This window comes from Antrostomus carolinensis, unplaced genomic scaffold (genome assembly GCF_000700745.2).
Source record: "Antrostomus carolinensis isolate BGI_N321 unplaced genomic scaffold, ASM70074v2 scaffold6598, whole genome shotgun sequence".
Taxonomy (NCBI): Eukaryota; Metazoa; Chordata; class Aves; order Caprimulgiformes; family Caprimulgidae; genus Antrostomus; species Antrostomus carolinensis.
In genome coordinates, this window is record NW_010333587.1 from 46,755 (window position 1) to 58,876 (window position 12,122).

The 12,122-nt window shown below is 40.7% G+C and overlaps 2 protein-coding genes across 3 annotated transcripts in view; one reads left to right on the forward strand and one right to left on the reverse strand.

Moving 5' to 3' along the window:
• Positions 1 to 4,982, forward strand: part of PPP2R3B (protein phosphatase 2 regulatory subunit B''beta) — a 50,495-nt gene extending 45,513 nt beyond the window's left edge. For both annotated transcript variants that reach the window (XM_010173904.2, XM_029086468.1), the window contains 3 exons: positions 102 to 220; positions 302 to 408; positions 3,908 to 4,982. In XM_010173904.2, the coding sequence (XP_010172206.1) occupies positions 102 to 220; positions 302 to 408; positions 3,908 to 4,052 (371 nt within the window). In that variant the 3' untranslated portion in view covers positions 4,053 to 4,982. The remainder of the gene's footprint in view (positions 1 to 101; positions 221 to 301; positions 409 to 3,907) is intronic.
• Positions 4,983 to 7,207: 2,225 nt separating this feature from the next.
• The window catches only part of LOC104529568 (cohesin subunit SA-2), a 60,317-nt gene continuing 55,402 nt past the window's right edge, over positions 7,208 to 12,122 (reverse strand). Inside the window, exons 29-32 of the mRNA XM_029086469.1 lie at positions 11,396 to 11,586; positions 10,206 to 10,380; positions 9,085 to 9,178; positions 7,208 to 7,255 (exon numbers count right to left, since the gene is read on the reverse strand). Coding sequence (XP_028942302.1) covers positions 7,208 to 7,255; positions 9,085 to 9,178; positions 10,206 to 10,380; positions 11,396 to 11,586 — 508 coding nt within the window. The remainder of the gene's footprint in view (positions 7,256 to 9,084; positions 9,179 to 10,205; positions 10,381 to 11,395; positions 11,587 to 12,122) is intronic.

Here is a 12,122-nt window from a genome sequence, read left to right on the forward strand (position 1 = left end):
GTTCTTAAGCATAATGATGACTGAACTTTTGAATAGTGTTCCTCCTTTTTGGAGAAATTATAATTTCAGCTCTAAGTATCTTCTCATAATCTTCTTTACAGGAAAAATTACTCTGCATGATTTAAAGCGATGCAAGTTGACAAATGTGTTTTTTGATACTTTTTTCAACATTGAAAAATACCTAGACCATGAACAGAAGGATCAGTTTTCTATGTTGCGGGTGAGTATGAAGTTTTAAAAGTCTTATTTATGTGCTTAACAATGAATACATTTTTGTATAACTTGCAATGTGATTGTTTAGGATAGTGAAGGTGAAAGCCAAGAGCTGTCTGACTGGGAGAAGTATGCTGCTGAAGAGTATGATATCTTGGTGGCAGAAGAGGCAGCAAATGACCAGTGGAATGACGGGTAAGAACGTAGCAGGAGAGTTGGTACAAATCCTCTCTACTAATGTTGATCCTCACCATCACTGTCATACTTGATGCTTTTTTTGTAGAATGTTGCTGTTTGGGTTTAGCGAAGTGCTCAGTGAGGGAGGAAGAACCTTGCTTGTATCTCAAATATTCCTTGCGAGTTTGTGATCACACTGAATTTCTCAAAGAAAATGTCCTGCTTCAAATTTTGGGAGGAAATAAGATTTGAAAAGCTTCATCTCTAAAGAAAATACAACATTAATTTTTGCAGCTCATTCTTAAATGAATGAAGAGCTTCATTAAGAGCTTTTTGGGGAAAAAAATTCTTACCTCTGAACTCAAGCTTAGAAGTATTTTCTCACAGTTCTCGAAGAGTAAATAAGACAATAAATCTTGCTTGTTTGAAATCACTCTTTTACTTTTGCTATGTAGCTTCCAGAACCTCTTAGAATCCAAAGCCTGTGTCCATATTTGACACTCATTGTTTTAATTATTTAAAAAAATAAGGAAAACAAGTACAAATTTAATTTGATTTAGGCCTTAAGTTGATGAACTCATTTAGAGAAAACATTTTCCTGCATTTTCTACATCAATATTCAATTTTTAAATGTTTCTGATTCTTGCTAAGCATTTAGAGAATGATTAGCTCAATATTTAAGGGACTGCTTTAAAACCTGAGAAAGCAAAGTCCTTTTAAAACACTGATTCCAAGGAACCTCATAAAATAAACTGTATGAGAGAAGAAAGAGGGGAGGGAGAGAACTGTTATCATTACCCAGCCTCTTCAGCATTAAGGGGGATCATACTCTTAACTCTTCATGGAACCCTGCCCTAGAATTGATAAATATTACAGAATTAACAGGCCAGTATTCTTGGGGTCAGATGACTTCTGTTCTTTTCCACAAAAAATGTATTCAAGGTGTACCTGAAACTGTGGTTCTATGGCTTTACACAGAAAGTGGACAAAATAGAAACTAAAATGCCAAATGTTTAAGTTAAAACTTTTGTACTATATTTCAAAATGTACCTTAAATTTTCACTCTTCAGTAAACTTCTAACGGGTCTTGGACATTTAGTTTTTCAGGTACTTCCACAAAGTTTGTTCTTTCCATGGCATAGGAACAGTCTTCTTTATATGTTCATGCAATTACAGCTTAAGTAATACAGAGAATATTCTGGAACTTACGATATGTAAAGCAGAATCCTGATAACCCTAAAACTTGAAAAAATGCACCTTCACTGTGTAAATACGCTCCTTAAGGAAAACCAGTGTGTTGTCGTAAGAATAACGTAGTGAAGTACGCTGGGATAGGGAGGGAAGAGATGTATGATGCTAAAACATCCAGTTTCTCATTTCTTTTGAACCTGGTGTTTGTAAACTCAAATAACTCTTTGGCTGTAGGTTGCTTCTGCTCACAAATCTTGGGGGGGGGGGGGAAGACAAAGGAAAATATTGTATCCTATGGAAACAGCCCCAAAAAATCATGCATTTTGTTTAATTACTTTCTCTGTCCCCATTTGGGTTTGATGCATAGGCCATAGCTTAACTGTTGACCCTCCACACAGATGGGTAAAAGTGTTCCAGAAGTTTTGCTGCTTTGTTTCCTTGGAGTATAGATTGTAGTGCTCGCTGTCTCCATTAACTACCACTTCATAATTTGTCAGAGTGTTTCAAGTATCATATACACAGCCATATGCAAGATGTATTTGGATTAACTAAACAGAAACAAACAAGTATAACACTTCATCTTACTGATTTCTGCCTACCCTTTTATCAGAAGCTTGTGAACACTGTTGCATTTAAACTGCTGAATTGAGATATATATGTATTTTTTTTTAATGAAGAGCAAAGTTAGGACACTTTCCAAATTGTTATCAAATAAGCAACTGAATCTTAGTTGTGAGCAAATAGATGAAAAAAAATCTAAAAAGATGAGAAGTATTCTGATGTGGCTTAGGGAGGCATTGTCAAATCTGACTTAAAGTTTGAATGCTTTGTAAAAGTGAAGGTCAGCAAAAGTGTCTTCAAAACGTAATACTGAAGTAGGACTGTCTGAATCTTTTTTCCCCGGATAATTGTCCTGAAAAATGAAGCTCACTTTCGATTGCTGAAGCTGAGAGAAACACAAGACTACTAAAGGTTTCCTTGCTGCCATTAGAGTTTCATGAACAAAAACATTAACAAAAATTTATGAGCTTTTAAGTTACTGTGTTATACAAAAACCTTCCTTAAAATCCCTTACTGTACTTAAAGGCTTGTAATTTCTGCCCAAACTGAGGTGACTATTTGACAATCCAATGTGAATTTTTTATTTTATTACTTCTATGGGAAATATTTTCCTGACATTCATGTTAAAACAGCTGATCTGAAACTTAGGAGTGGTATACAGAAATCTAGAAATAAGGCTACATTTCTTTTACTCAAAGTGATGGTGAAGCTGGCTTAATATGTTTAATAGTTTATCGATGAAGTGTTTCAACAGAATTGCATTCACAATGTAAAACGTTGTTCTTCCCACCTCAGCTATTAATGCTACTCTGTTTTAGTGTTCATAGTGGATTCTTAGTATTTAACTCTTCTTTGCCCTGTGTCTTTCTCTGAAAGCACACTCCTCCTAATCACCACACACTGCCATTATACAGTCACATTTGAAGAACAGATACTGCAGCTGCTCTAAATCTCGCTCTTTGCCTGGTCTTGTTAAGTAGACAGAAATGATCATGTGCTGAGATGAGTCAGTAGCGCTTGGGAAGATGTGCACAAACCTGAGTCAGCCTAGCCCAGGAAATGGTCAGTTCTTTAATCTGACATCATAAATCTCTGCAGAGATTTTTTTAAATGACTGTCAGTTACAGGTTGATCCCACCTAAACCATGCTGAAGCAGATCTTTTTTAAATATCAGCTTTTGGTGACTTAAATTAGTTAAACATTACATTTCATTATCCATCTGTTCATTTTCATCAGCAGCAGGTGGTTATCAGTAATTTCTTATTAAACAGTTGGCTTTTGCTGTCTAACATCTGCTTTAAATACCTAGCTGGCTGCTATCACTTCCTTGTGCTCATGTGTATTTAATAACACTTTCAATATTCTTCTTCTTTTGTTGTATCTCCTACAGGTGTAGTTTGTTCTACCTAATTCGGCATAATTTTAGCTTTCTTGAAAAGAACTGGAAGGGTTTCTGTCAAGCTCTTCAGTCTTGCATTTGACCATTTCTAACTTAGGAGTAGTCCACTAGAGCAGTATGTGCTTTGGATCCTTTCAGTAAAGCTGGGTATCTCACTACTAAGTTCTGCATGTGGTGGAAGAGTAAGCTAGCTTAAATTTAAGTAATTTTGACAGAAACCTAGTGCTGTTCCTGGTTACATTTTATGTTCTTTGCGCAGGTGCTTTGTTAGTGTTCTAACTTTTAAGCACTTCCTGGCATGGCTAGACTTGTTAAATTTCTTGACATGCTGGACTTGCTCATGTTCTTTTTTTGCCCACTCCAAGGTATGAAGCAGAACTGAATCCTGTAGACCACCAGAAGGCCAATGTCCTAAAATATCAAATGGAAAAAAGACCATTTTTTGAAATGCCTTCCCATCTGGCTGATGTAGACTTGGATGAATATGACTATGAGGAGGACTTTGAGTAGTGGTTGCCAATGGTCAGCACTTGCAGAAGAGAAGGGACAGTCTGCAGCAGGTCTGCTACACACCTCTACATTTCAGTGGGTTTTGTTTCCAGGAAGTCAGCTTAGTTTTGTGCTAAAAATATTTAATCACTACACTACCTTTTAAATAGAAGAAATGCATTTGTATGGAATGATGAAACTTTTTGTATTTATTCAATAGTCTATAGTTTGTAAAATAGATTAAAATATTTATTTACAGATGTTGCATAATTCCTTTTTGGAAGAATAACAATGTTTGACTTTAGAGAAAAGTAATCTACTGTTTTTAAGAGAACTGTATAATTCTCTCTAAGTTGACGTGTGGTGCACTGACCATCCCCATCCCATCTGTGAACAGGTGTTCCTGTCCTGGTGTGGGGGGTAAGGAGACAATTCATACCTGGCCCGTGATGCTTATATGCTCATAGACAGCCCTCGGGGTTTTATGCCTCGGCAAGGAAGAGACAGGACTGTGAGGGCGAGATCCCGCTCTCATTTACAGGTAGTTTCATTTGACAAGCTGAGCGTATTAGTGCACAAGGAAAGCGAACGCCTGAGACAAGTTGCTTCTCTGTGTAGTCCTTGTTTGCCCCAACTTTAATTTTGCTTGCCCTTTTTGAACTTCAGTCTTTTCATCCATGTTCATTATAAAAAGATTATTTAATAATGAAGTCTGGTTTAGTGTTCATGCTTGATCCAAAATGAGTGTGTTAATTCATGTAGAAGGAACCAATTTTTAAAAATCCTTTGTATAAATGTTACTTGATCAGTGATGTGCACTAATTTGTTGTGGGCATTCAGTGCTTTTGTCTGTCCCCCCCTCTTCAGTTGTTTGCTATTGACACATTCCATGGATATTCATCAGTGTCACAGCAGCTTGAAATTGTTGCCTCACTCTTACTGTTCAACTGATTTTGTTCAGAAAAAAGAAAAATGTACAAAAAGATGTAAGTTATTTTTTGGTTGCAGTGTAGCTCTGTTAAAATGTTTAAAAATCATGTTTGTATTTTCAAATAAAGATTTTCATACATGTAATTTAACAGTTCTAGTTATTATGTTATGTACTGCATACAATTAACTTTCTACTATTAAATAACTATTTAAGGTATGATGGGTTACATATGTGTGCAGTCTGCTTGGATAATTACACCAAGCTGCAAATTCAAAGCAATCCAAGCTCTGTCAGGTTTATCCTCATCCAAAAGACAGTGTTGCTGAGCAGCTGGAAGTGGCACAGAGAAATCTGTTCCACTCAACTCATCACACCATCTCAGGTGGAGACTTACAAACCTCTGTATTTTAAGTAATAAAACTCATCACTAACATCTGTTAGTGAACTTTACCAAGGAAAACTCAAGTCAGTTTTATACCATTCAAATTATTCTTAAAAATAAAATCAGGGTTGATTATTCCAGTTTTAATGGAAGCTCATTAATGTCAAATTTCTCTAGTGTTGCTCATATACCTTTCACTATTCTACTGTGGTTTGGGTTTTTTCAACAGTAGAGACAGAGGATTTTTGTTAAGCTCTTGTCCCTAAGGTGCTGTGGGAAAGGATGACCGACTGGCTTTCTAGGAGATGATCCTGAACTTCTGCTCTTCAAGGGGTGGTGGCCTGCTGCTTTTCCCAACTTGAAACCCTTTAGTTGGAACTCCCTTTCTTATAAAAGGGGACTTGTAAATGGGAATGTACAGCCAAGGGCTTCCTCATCACACAGTGCCATTTCTCCGTTAAACAAACAGAGCTGTGGCGCAGGGTAGATCTCTTCTGCAGAGCCTGTGGCTGTTGGTTGCCACTTCGTGTTTAATGAAGTGACTCTTAAATCTGGCTCCTGTTATCCCTTGGTGATAATAAAGCCTCTTTTTTCCTACAGGATTGGCACAGCTCTAGTAGAGCAAATTATGGTGTTACTGTGGAATTGACTTTTCTTACAATATATGATCTAGAAAGATTACTGCACCCTCCCCAGATGGTTCTTGTCCTTCATTACAAGAATTACAGCATCTGCATGTTTGATGTGGTGTTTTCTTAGTCCAAGTCCAGGTGTATTCTGCCTACCTGGTTAGCATTTGGGCCTAGATCCACAACTCCAGATGGGTGAGGGAAAACATCACTATCACAGCTGAGGAACTGGGGAGAGTCACAGGGGAACTGAGAACAAGTTGATCTGGGCAAGAATTTGCATTATCTAGTGACATGCCACCTTTCCTCTTGCATTAACTACACCCACTGAAAGAGAATGGTTTTACTGTTGCCACTTCAGGATACCTGATACCTGAGAGGCATTCATGGCTTTCACTTCTGTGTTCATGGAAGCTCACATCTATTTAATAACAGAGCAAACTAGAAGGCCAGTAGCACTGCTGCTCTTCTTTCTCCAGACTTAGTGTGGGAGTATCACTTACACTTTCAGCACTAATGGATAGCAATAGTTACATAGTTTATTTTACACAGTTACAATCCAAAATATACATATTTTTATATTAAAAAAAAATAAAGCTGATGATAGGATTAATGCAGTGTACAATTCCATGGAGCAGTGACAAGGGATCAGTGAAAGCAGCCAGCACTCCCCAGCCTACTGCCTCCAAAACACTCTTGAGTGAAGCTCATTTGCAAATTCTTAATGAAAAAAGTACTATTGAAGGGCCGCATTTACATTGTCTTTTCAAGCTTTATATTTTCCAAGTAAATTCTGCATGATCACTGCATATGAAGGCTTTCTTCCAGAGGAAGATAGTCAGTTGGTCCACTGTTTCTTGATTCAAGTCTCCTGGGAACATGTCCTGATTCCCACAGACCACTCACCACATCTCTGTCACCACTGGAATCCAGAAATACTTTCAGATTATTTGATCGAGGTTTTCCATTTTACAGGCAGGAAAGGGAACTGCCAACTCACTTGCCCTCACCCAGCAGGTCACAGCGTTCACAGCTGGGCCAGGTTCCTTTCTCCCTGGGGTCAGGTACAGGGAAACAGGTAGATACCATCTTGGTTATCTCAACTGGTGAAGAGTATGTCCAGCAGAACACTGATTAGAGCAAGCTTGTCCCATCTACTTCACAGAGTCTTTTACTCAGTATTTGTCACTACCTTGATTCCAATCCTTCAGTTGGGAATTGTTCCAAGGCAGCATCAAGGACTGGGATGCAGCTGAGTCATGATGTTCATAGCTCCCACAACCTTAGAAGCACAACAGACAAATCGGTAACGCCCATGACCAGCAAGGTAGCAAAGTCAGCTGGTTCTGGGTGGGTCACCTGACCCATATCTCCTGCTGCCTTGGTTGATGCCATCACAACCCCATTTTCAGTTAAACTATTTGAAGAAAAAAATGGTAGTGTGTTCTTCACTTCCATTTATCCTCTCAGCTTCTTAACTGTCCTATACCAGAAGAAAAAAAGACTCAGGCTCATACCATCAAGAAAACACCATATAAGAGCACATAAGAAATCAGAATTAAAGCATAGCCTCTAGCCATTTGGCAGCTTGGCCACAGCTGGCTCTTGGAAAGCACTATGTTTAGCTTCCACAAAAGGAAAGAAGCATTTCTATACCACAAGGAGTCCAGAAAAGGCACTACAGGGAAAGGCCACATACTAGATAAGTAAGTAAGTAGTGCATTTTCTGTGTGGCTTCAATCTTGGTTCACAGATTTAAATTCTTGTATTCTCTATCTTCAATAGGAGCTGCTCCAAGCCCATGGTCCAGACAAATAGTCTACATTTCAAAAGGCATATGTCTGGAAGAAAAGGTTGAACTCCCTTTTTCCTTCTAGTCCTCTTCAAAACAAACAAACAAAAAAACCCTAAAAAAACAAAAACCAAACAAACCCACCACTCAAATATGAAAATAAACCATTTGTTCAAAAACTCATTGAAAAAGTAGAAAATCAGACAAGGTCTGAGAATGTGGCTCTTAGATCCCAGATAACTGGAGCCACTGGAAATTAAGGGGTTGCCTGAGCCACTGGAAATTAAGGGGTTGCCTGTTTCACTGCAAAAAAACTGACTGCCAAGCGCTGGGTTTAGATTCTATTAGAACTAGAGAGCGGGGAAATACTGGAGAAAAACCTGAAGGAACCGCTCAGCCCCTTGCATCAGCTGACACAGCAAACCCTTAGAGGACAGGAGGGATGTGATCAGCTGCAGCACAGGACACCTCATGGCCTCTTGGCCTGGTTTTTGTTTTTTTTCTTTCCCCTTGCAGTACAGTCACTGCAGCAAGACCCCCAGTGTACAACAGCCTGTTTGAGTCCCTGCAGTCCACCATCCCAAAGGGCTACAAGTCCCTCCCTGCTGCAAGTCTCCATTCCAGGGCTGAGCTGAGACCCAGGCAGACAGCTGCAGTTTTGCCCAACTATCATCTGATCCCAAAGGCAAGCGGTGCCCACAAGACCAGCCCCAGGCTATGCTGGCTGCCACTCCAAGCCACAACATTCACGTGCTTCCCTTCAAATCCCCAGCTGGTTTGGGGACAACAATCTCCCCAACAACCTTGACTGGAAAAGGGCAAGAAACAAGGGACGCTCCAGCCAGAGCCCTGGGCTGACCAGTGATCAGACACATTCCGAGTCTTTCGCTCTAAAGAGCGCAATGCAAACACCATTTTTGAAGCAGACATTCCCTGCAGGCCATGCAGCAGTGCCATCTCTGCAATGTGCCAGTAACATGAAGCCACTGCAGAAAATGGCTCTTCATCAAGGAGCTACACCGTATGGGAAAAAAAGGAAACTGGATCCTCCTCAGAATGCATCCGAGCTGGTGTTCAACGTACCTAAGGATGTCTAGATGCTACAATAAGAACTGCCTTAAAAATGCAGATCAAGCTGAAGAAGGAGACTACAGCTGCAGCTGGAAAAGGAAGAGGGGACAATCCCTTTCTCAGCCTGAAAGGGGCCACAGAAGAGCAGCCCCTTTGCTGCTTGATGGGTACTCATGGGATTCTGAATTCATGTTCACCCACCTCAACTACAGCTGTTCTCAGAGCTGGAAAACCCGAGCTGGAATTACCTGGTCTGCACCAACCACATCAACATCGACATCTTCAGTTGTGTCTTCTGCTTGACCCTCCTCTGAGACATCTTCTGTCTTAATCTCATCTTTGCTGGAAAAAAAAAAAAAGCTAAGCCTTGAGAAACTTTATAACAGAGGTTGCACATTGCACAAGCATGCCTGAGGCAGAGTGGTCTTAGTAGCAGCATTAAGATCTGCTGCTGAGATATCCATGTAAGGGAGCCCCAAGTTTCTGGCCCAGTATTTCCCAGGTATGAAAGAGGTTACGCTCTGAGGAGTTTCCAATAAAGCAGTTTAGAAACAAAACAGGGACTGGATCTGTAATCACCTACATGTTTAATAAATTTTTGTTCTATTTTACTTGTATTCACCAGGTCCATTCACCAAGTGTCCCAAACCCTGGAAATGCATGCATCTTTCTGGGATTTCTGTTTCATCTTTCAACCTACCAAATACGGGAGATGGCACCTAATACCTCAATAAATGAGCTGTATTAAAGGAAAATATCCCAGCTCAGCACTTTGAGTGCTTTACAAAGCTCAGAAGTACGCTCCAGACTCCCTGTTTTTGCAATACCTCTCTTTCTTACATCCAAGTTCTGTGGGGTTTCACTCAGGTGAGTGTGCATGCTGCACACAGACATGCACCTCTCTAAAAGAAAGTCACTGGTTACACAGTAGTTAACAGCAGATCTACAGAGACAAGAATCCTCTTGCATTTCCACAGAAGGAGAAAATATTCATCGCCAGGTTGCAGCCAACAGCTACGGAGTAACTGACACCACAGCCCTCTAATCAGGACCAGAGACAACAGAAGCGGGACAGGGAATCCTCCTCCTTCCTTGTCTCTTTCTCTGCACACTCCATATTAGTCCAAGAAGGCATGGAAGCCCTGGGACAGCGGGGTACAACCAGGCTTTTAAAGCAGCAAATGCAGATATTGGTCTGAGGAAACAAAGAAAACAACCTGTCCTTGGGACACAGCCCATTCGAGAGGGAGGAGGGGCACACACTCTTTACCCATGGAAGTATTACAAAAAGCAGAAGCAGAGGTGGATAGAGACCCCAACTGTCTATACCAGGGTGAGTGAAGGAGCTTCTAAGACATAAAACTCTCACCAGTATCTTCTCCGCAGCCCTCCTGGACAAAGGAATGGCAAATGTTCCTGCAAGTGCATCTCTCGAGATTTCAGCCTCTTTCTGCTTTTCCCTGCTGCAGGGGCAAGCTGGGAAGCACATTGCAGGGCTGGAGCTTTACTTGCTGCTTCCGTCTGGCTTGTTTCAGGCAAAGACCCTGTAACAGACAGTGAACAGACTTGTTCTTCAGCCTCACCCTCTTGAGATGGACATTTCCAACATGTTCTCCACAGCAGTGAAGCAATGGGGCCAAGCTCAAAGGAAGATTTGGAGCAAAGCATTCATTTATTGAAGGAGACAGCTAAAAGCCACATAAAAGAAAATCCATTTAATTTATCCACTGGTCACTTTTGCAATCTAGATTTATGATCTTGGCCCCAGCCTGTAACTGCTATCAGTACTGCTGAGTATATATAACCCTCAAGAAAGGAGGCCTTTGGGACACAAAGGAACAAGCTTTCTGAAGGCAGGTTCGCTGAAAAGATAATTTCTGAGAAAGGATGAGAAAGAAACTAAAGGATGCTCTGGAAAAATTCCCTTTCCTCCACATACAACTGGACATGTCCATAGCACTCAGCATTTTTACTGGCAATTGTTTCCATAATGGCTTTAGTATGTTTAACTAAGTCCCACCATATCTGTGCAGTGAACACCTCATTATGGATTGAAAGTCCATGAGAGCTGCTAAAGCCTGGATGCAGCCCACCTAATTATAACTCTTTAAGTTAGGAGTATAATCTTACAAGCTCCCTAGAAATGCAACAGAGAGACTCCAGAAGATGACCTGGCCCAGATTATCGAGGCTGAAGATCTGAATCAACTTCTGGGAATACCTCTCCTGTCCCAATTATCTACGGGGCCTAAAGCAACAATGCCCTTAACAATTAAAAGCGATGACCCAAGGTTCAGTGGCACAGACAAATGCCAGAGCTCAGTACAGAGCAGAATTCAAGAGTATCTGAATATGGCTCATTCAAAGTCTCCAGACCTACCCTACTGCTATCGAGTGATGAAGAGACCTTTAACAACAACAAAGCTGAAGGCAAAAACCAGTTCAAACTGAGGAGTACACAACATCCAATGAACTGTGGCATTGCTAATGCAAAGCATGAAGTACATTTTAGCTGGGACAAAGCACATACAGCTGATGCAGAACAGGCAAGTTTTCATACCATTAGACAATTTCCTTTTAAAAGAAGGCATCTTAGATGTGCCCACGGGGGACCACTCTCCTGAACTGCCGAGGACAGAGCTCTCCTCCTCTTCATTTGCCAATAAAGAGTTTCTGTACCAAATCAACGGCTGCCATTCATCTCCTCTGCAAGGCAGTGGTTCTGTTATATACCTCTGTAAGTAAGCGTACCTGGAGAAAACCAACAGCAAGCAGAAGAAAACTCAGTATCTTTCCCCACCATGCCTAGGGAAAGTACTGCTAGAAAGGCATTTTCCCTTTACTCTCCAAAGGTGCAGACAGAACTGTCAAAGAAAAAGAAAGGGCATTCCTTTTCTCAGAAATATCTGACAACTCGGAAATATCTGAGCATTTAAAATGCAAATACCTTTAAAGCTAAAAGAGCGCTTGAATTTTAGCATTAGAAACAACATTAGATCCACGGGGATTCCAGAATTACATCAGTCTCTGGAAAGAATCTCCTGTACAGGAAAAGTCACTGCCAGTTGCTGCTGCTCTCTGTTGCTCCTGGGAGCAGTCTGAACAGAGCAGAACTCTGCAGAGATGCACCCCTTCTCCTGGTGGCCCTTTCCTGCCTCATGGACTGCAACGCAAAGGAGTTCCCAGGCGAGAGATGCTCCTTGTGATTCCATAGTACAGCAGGTCAGGAAATGGGGTATTTACGCCTGAGTGCCTGTTTTGTCAAAATTAAAAACAAGAACAACCAA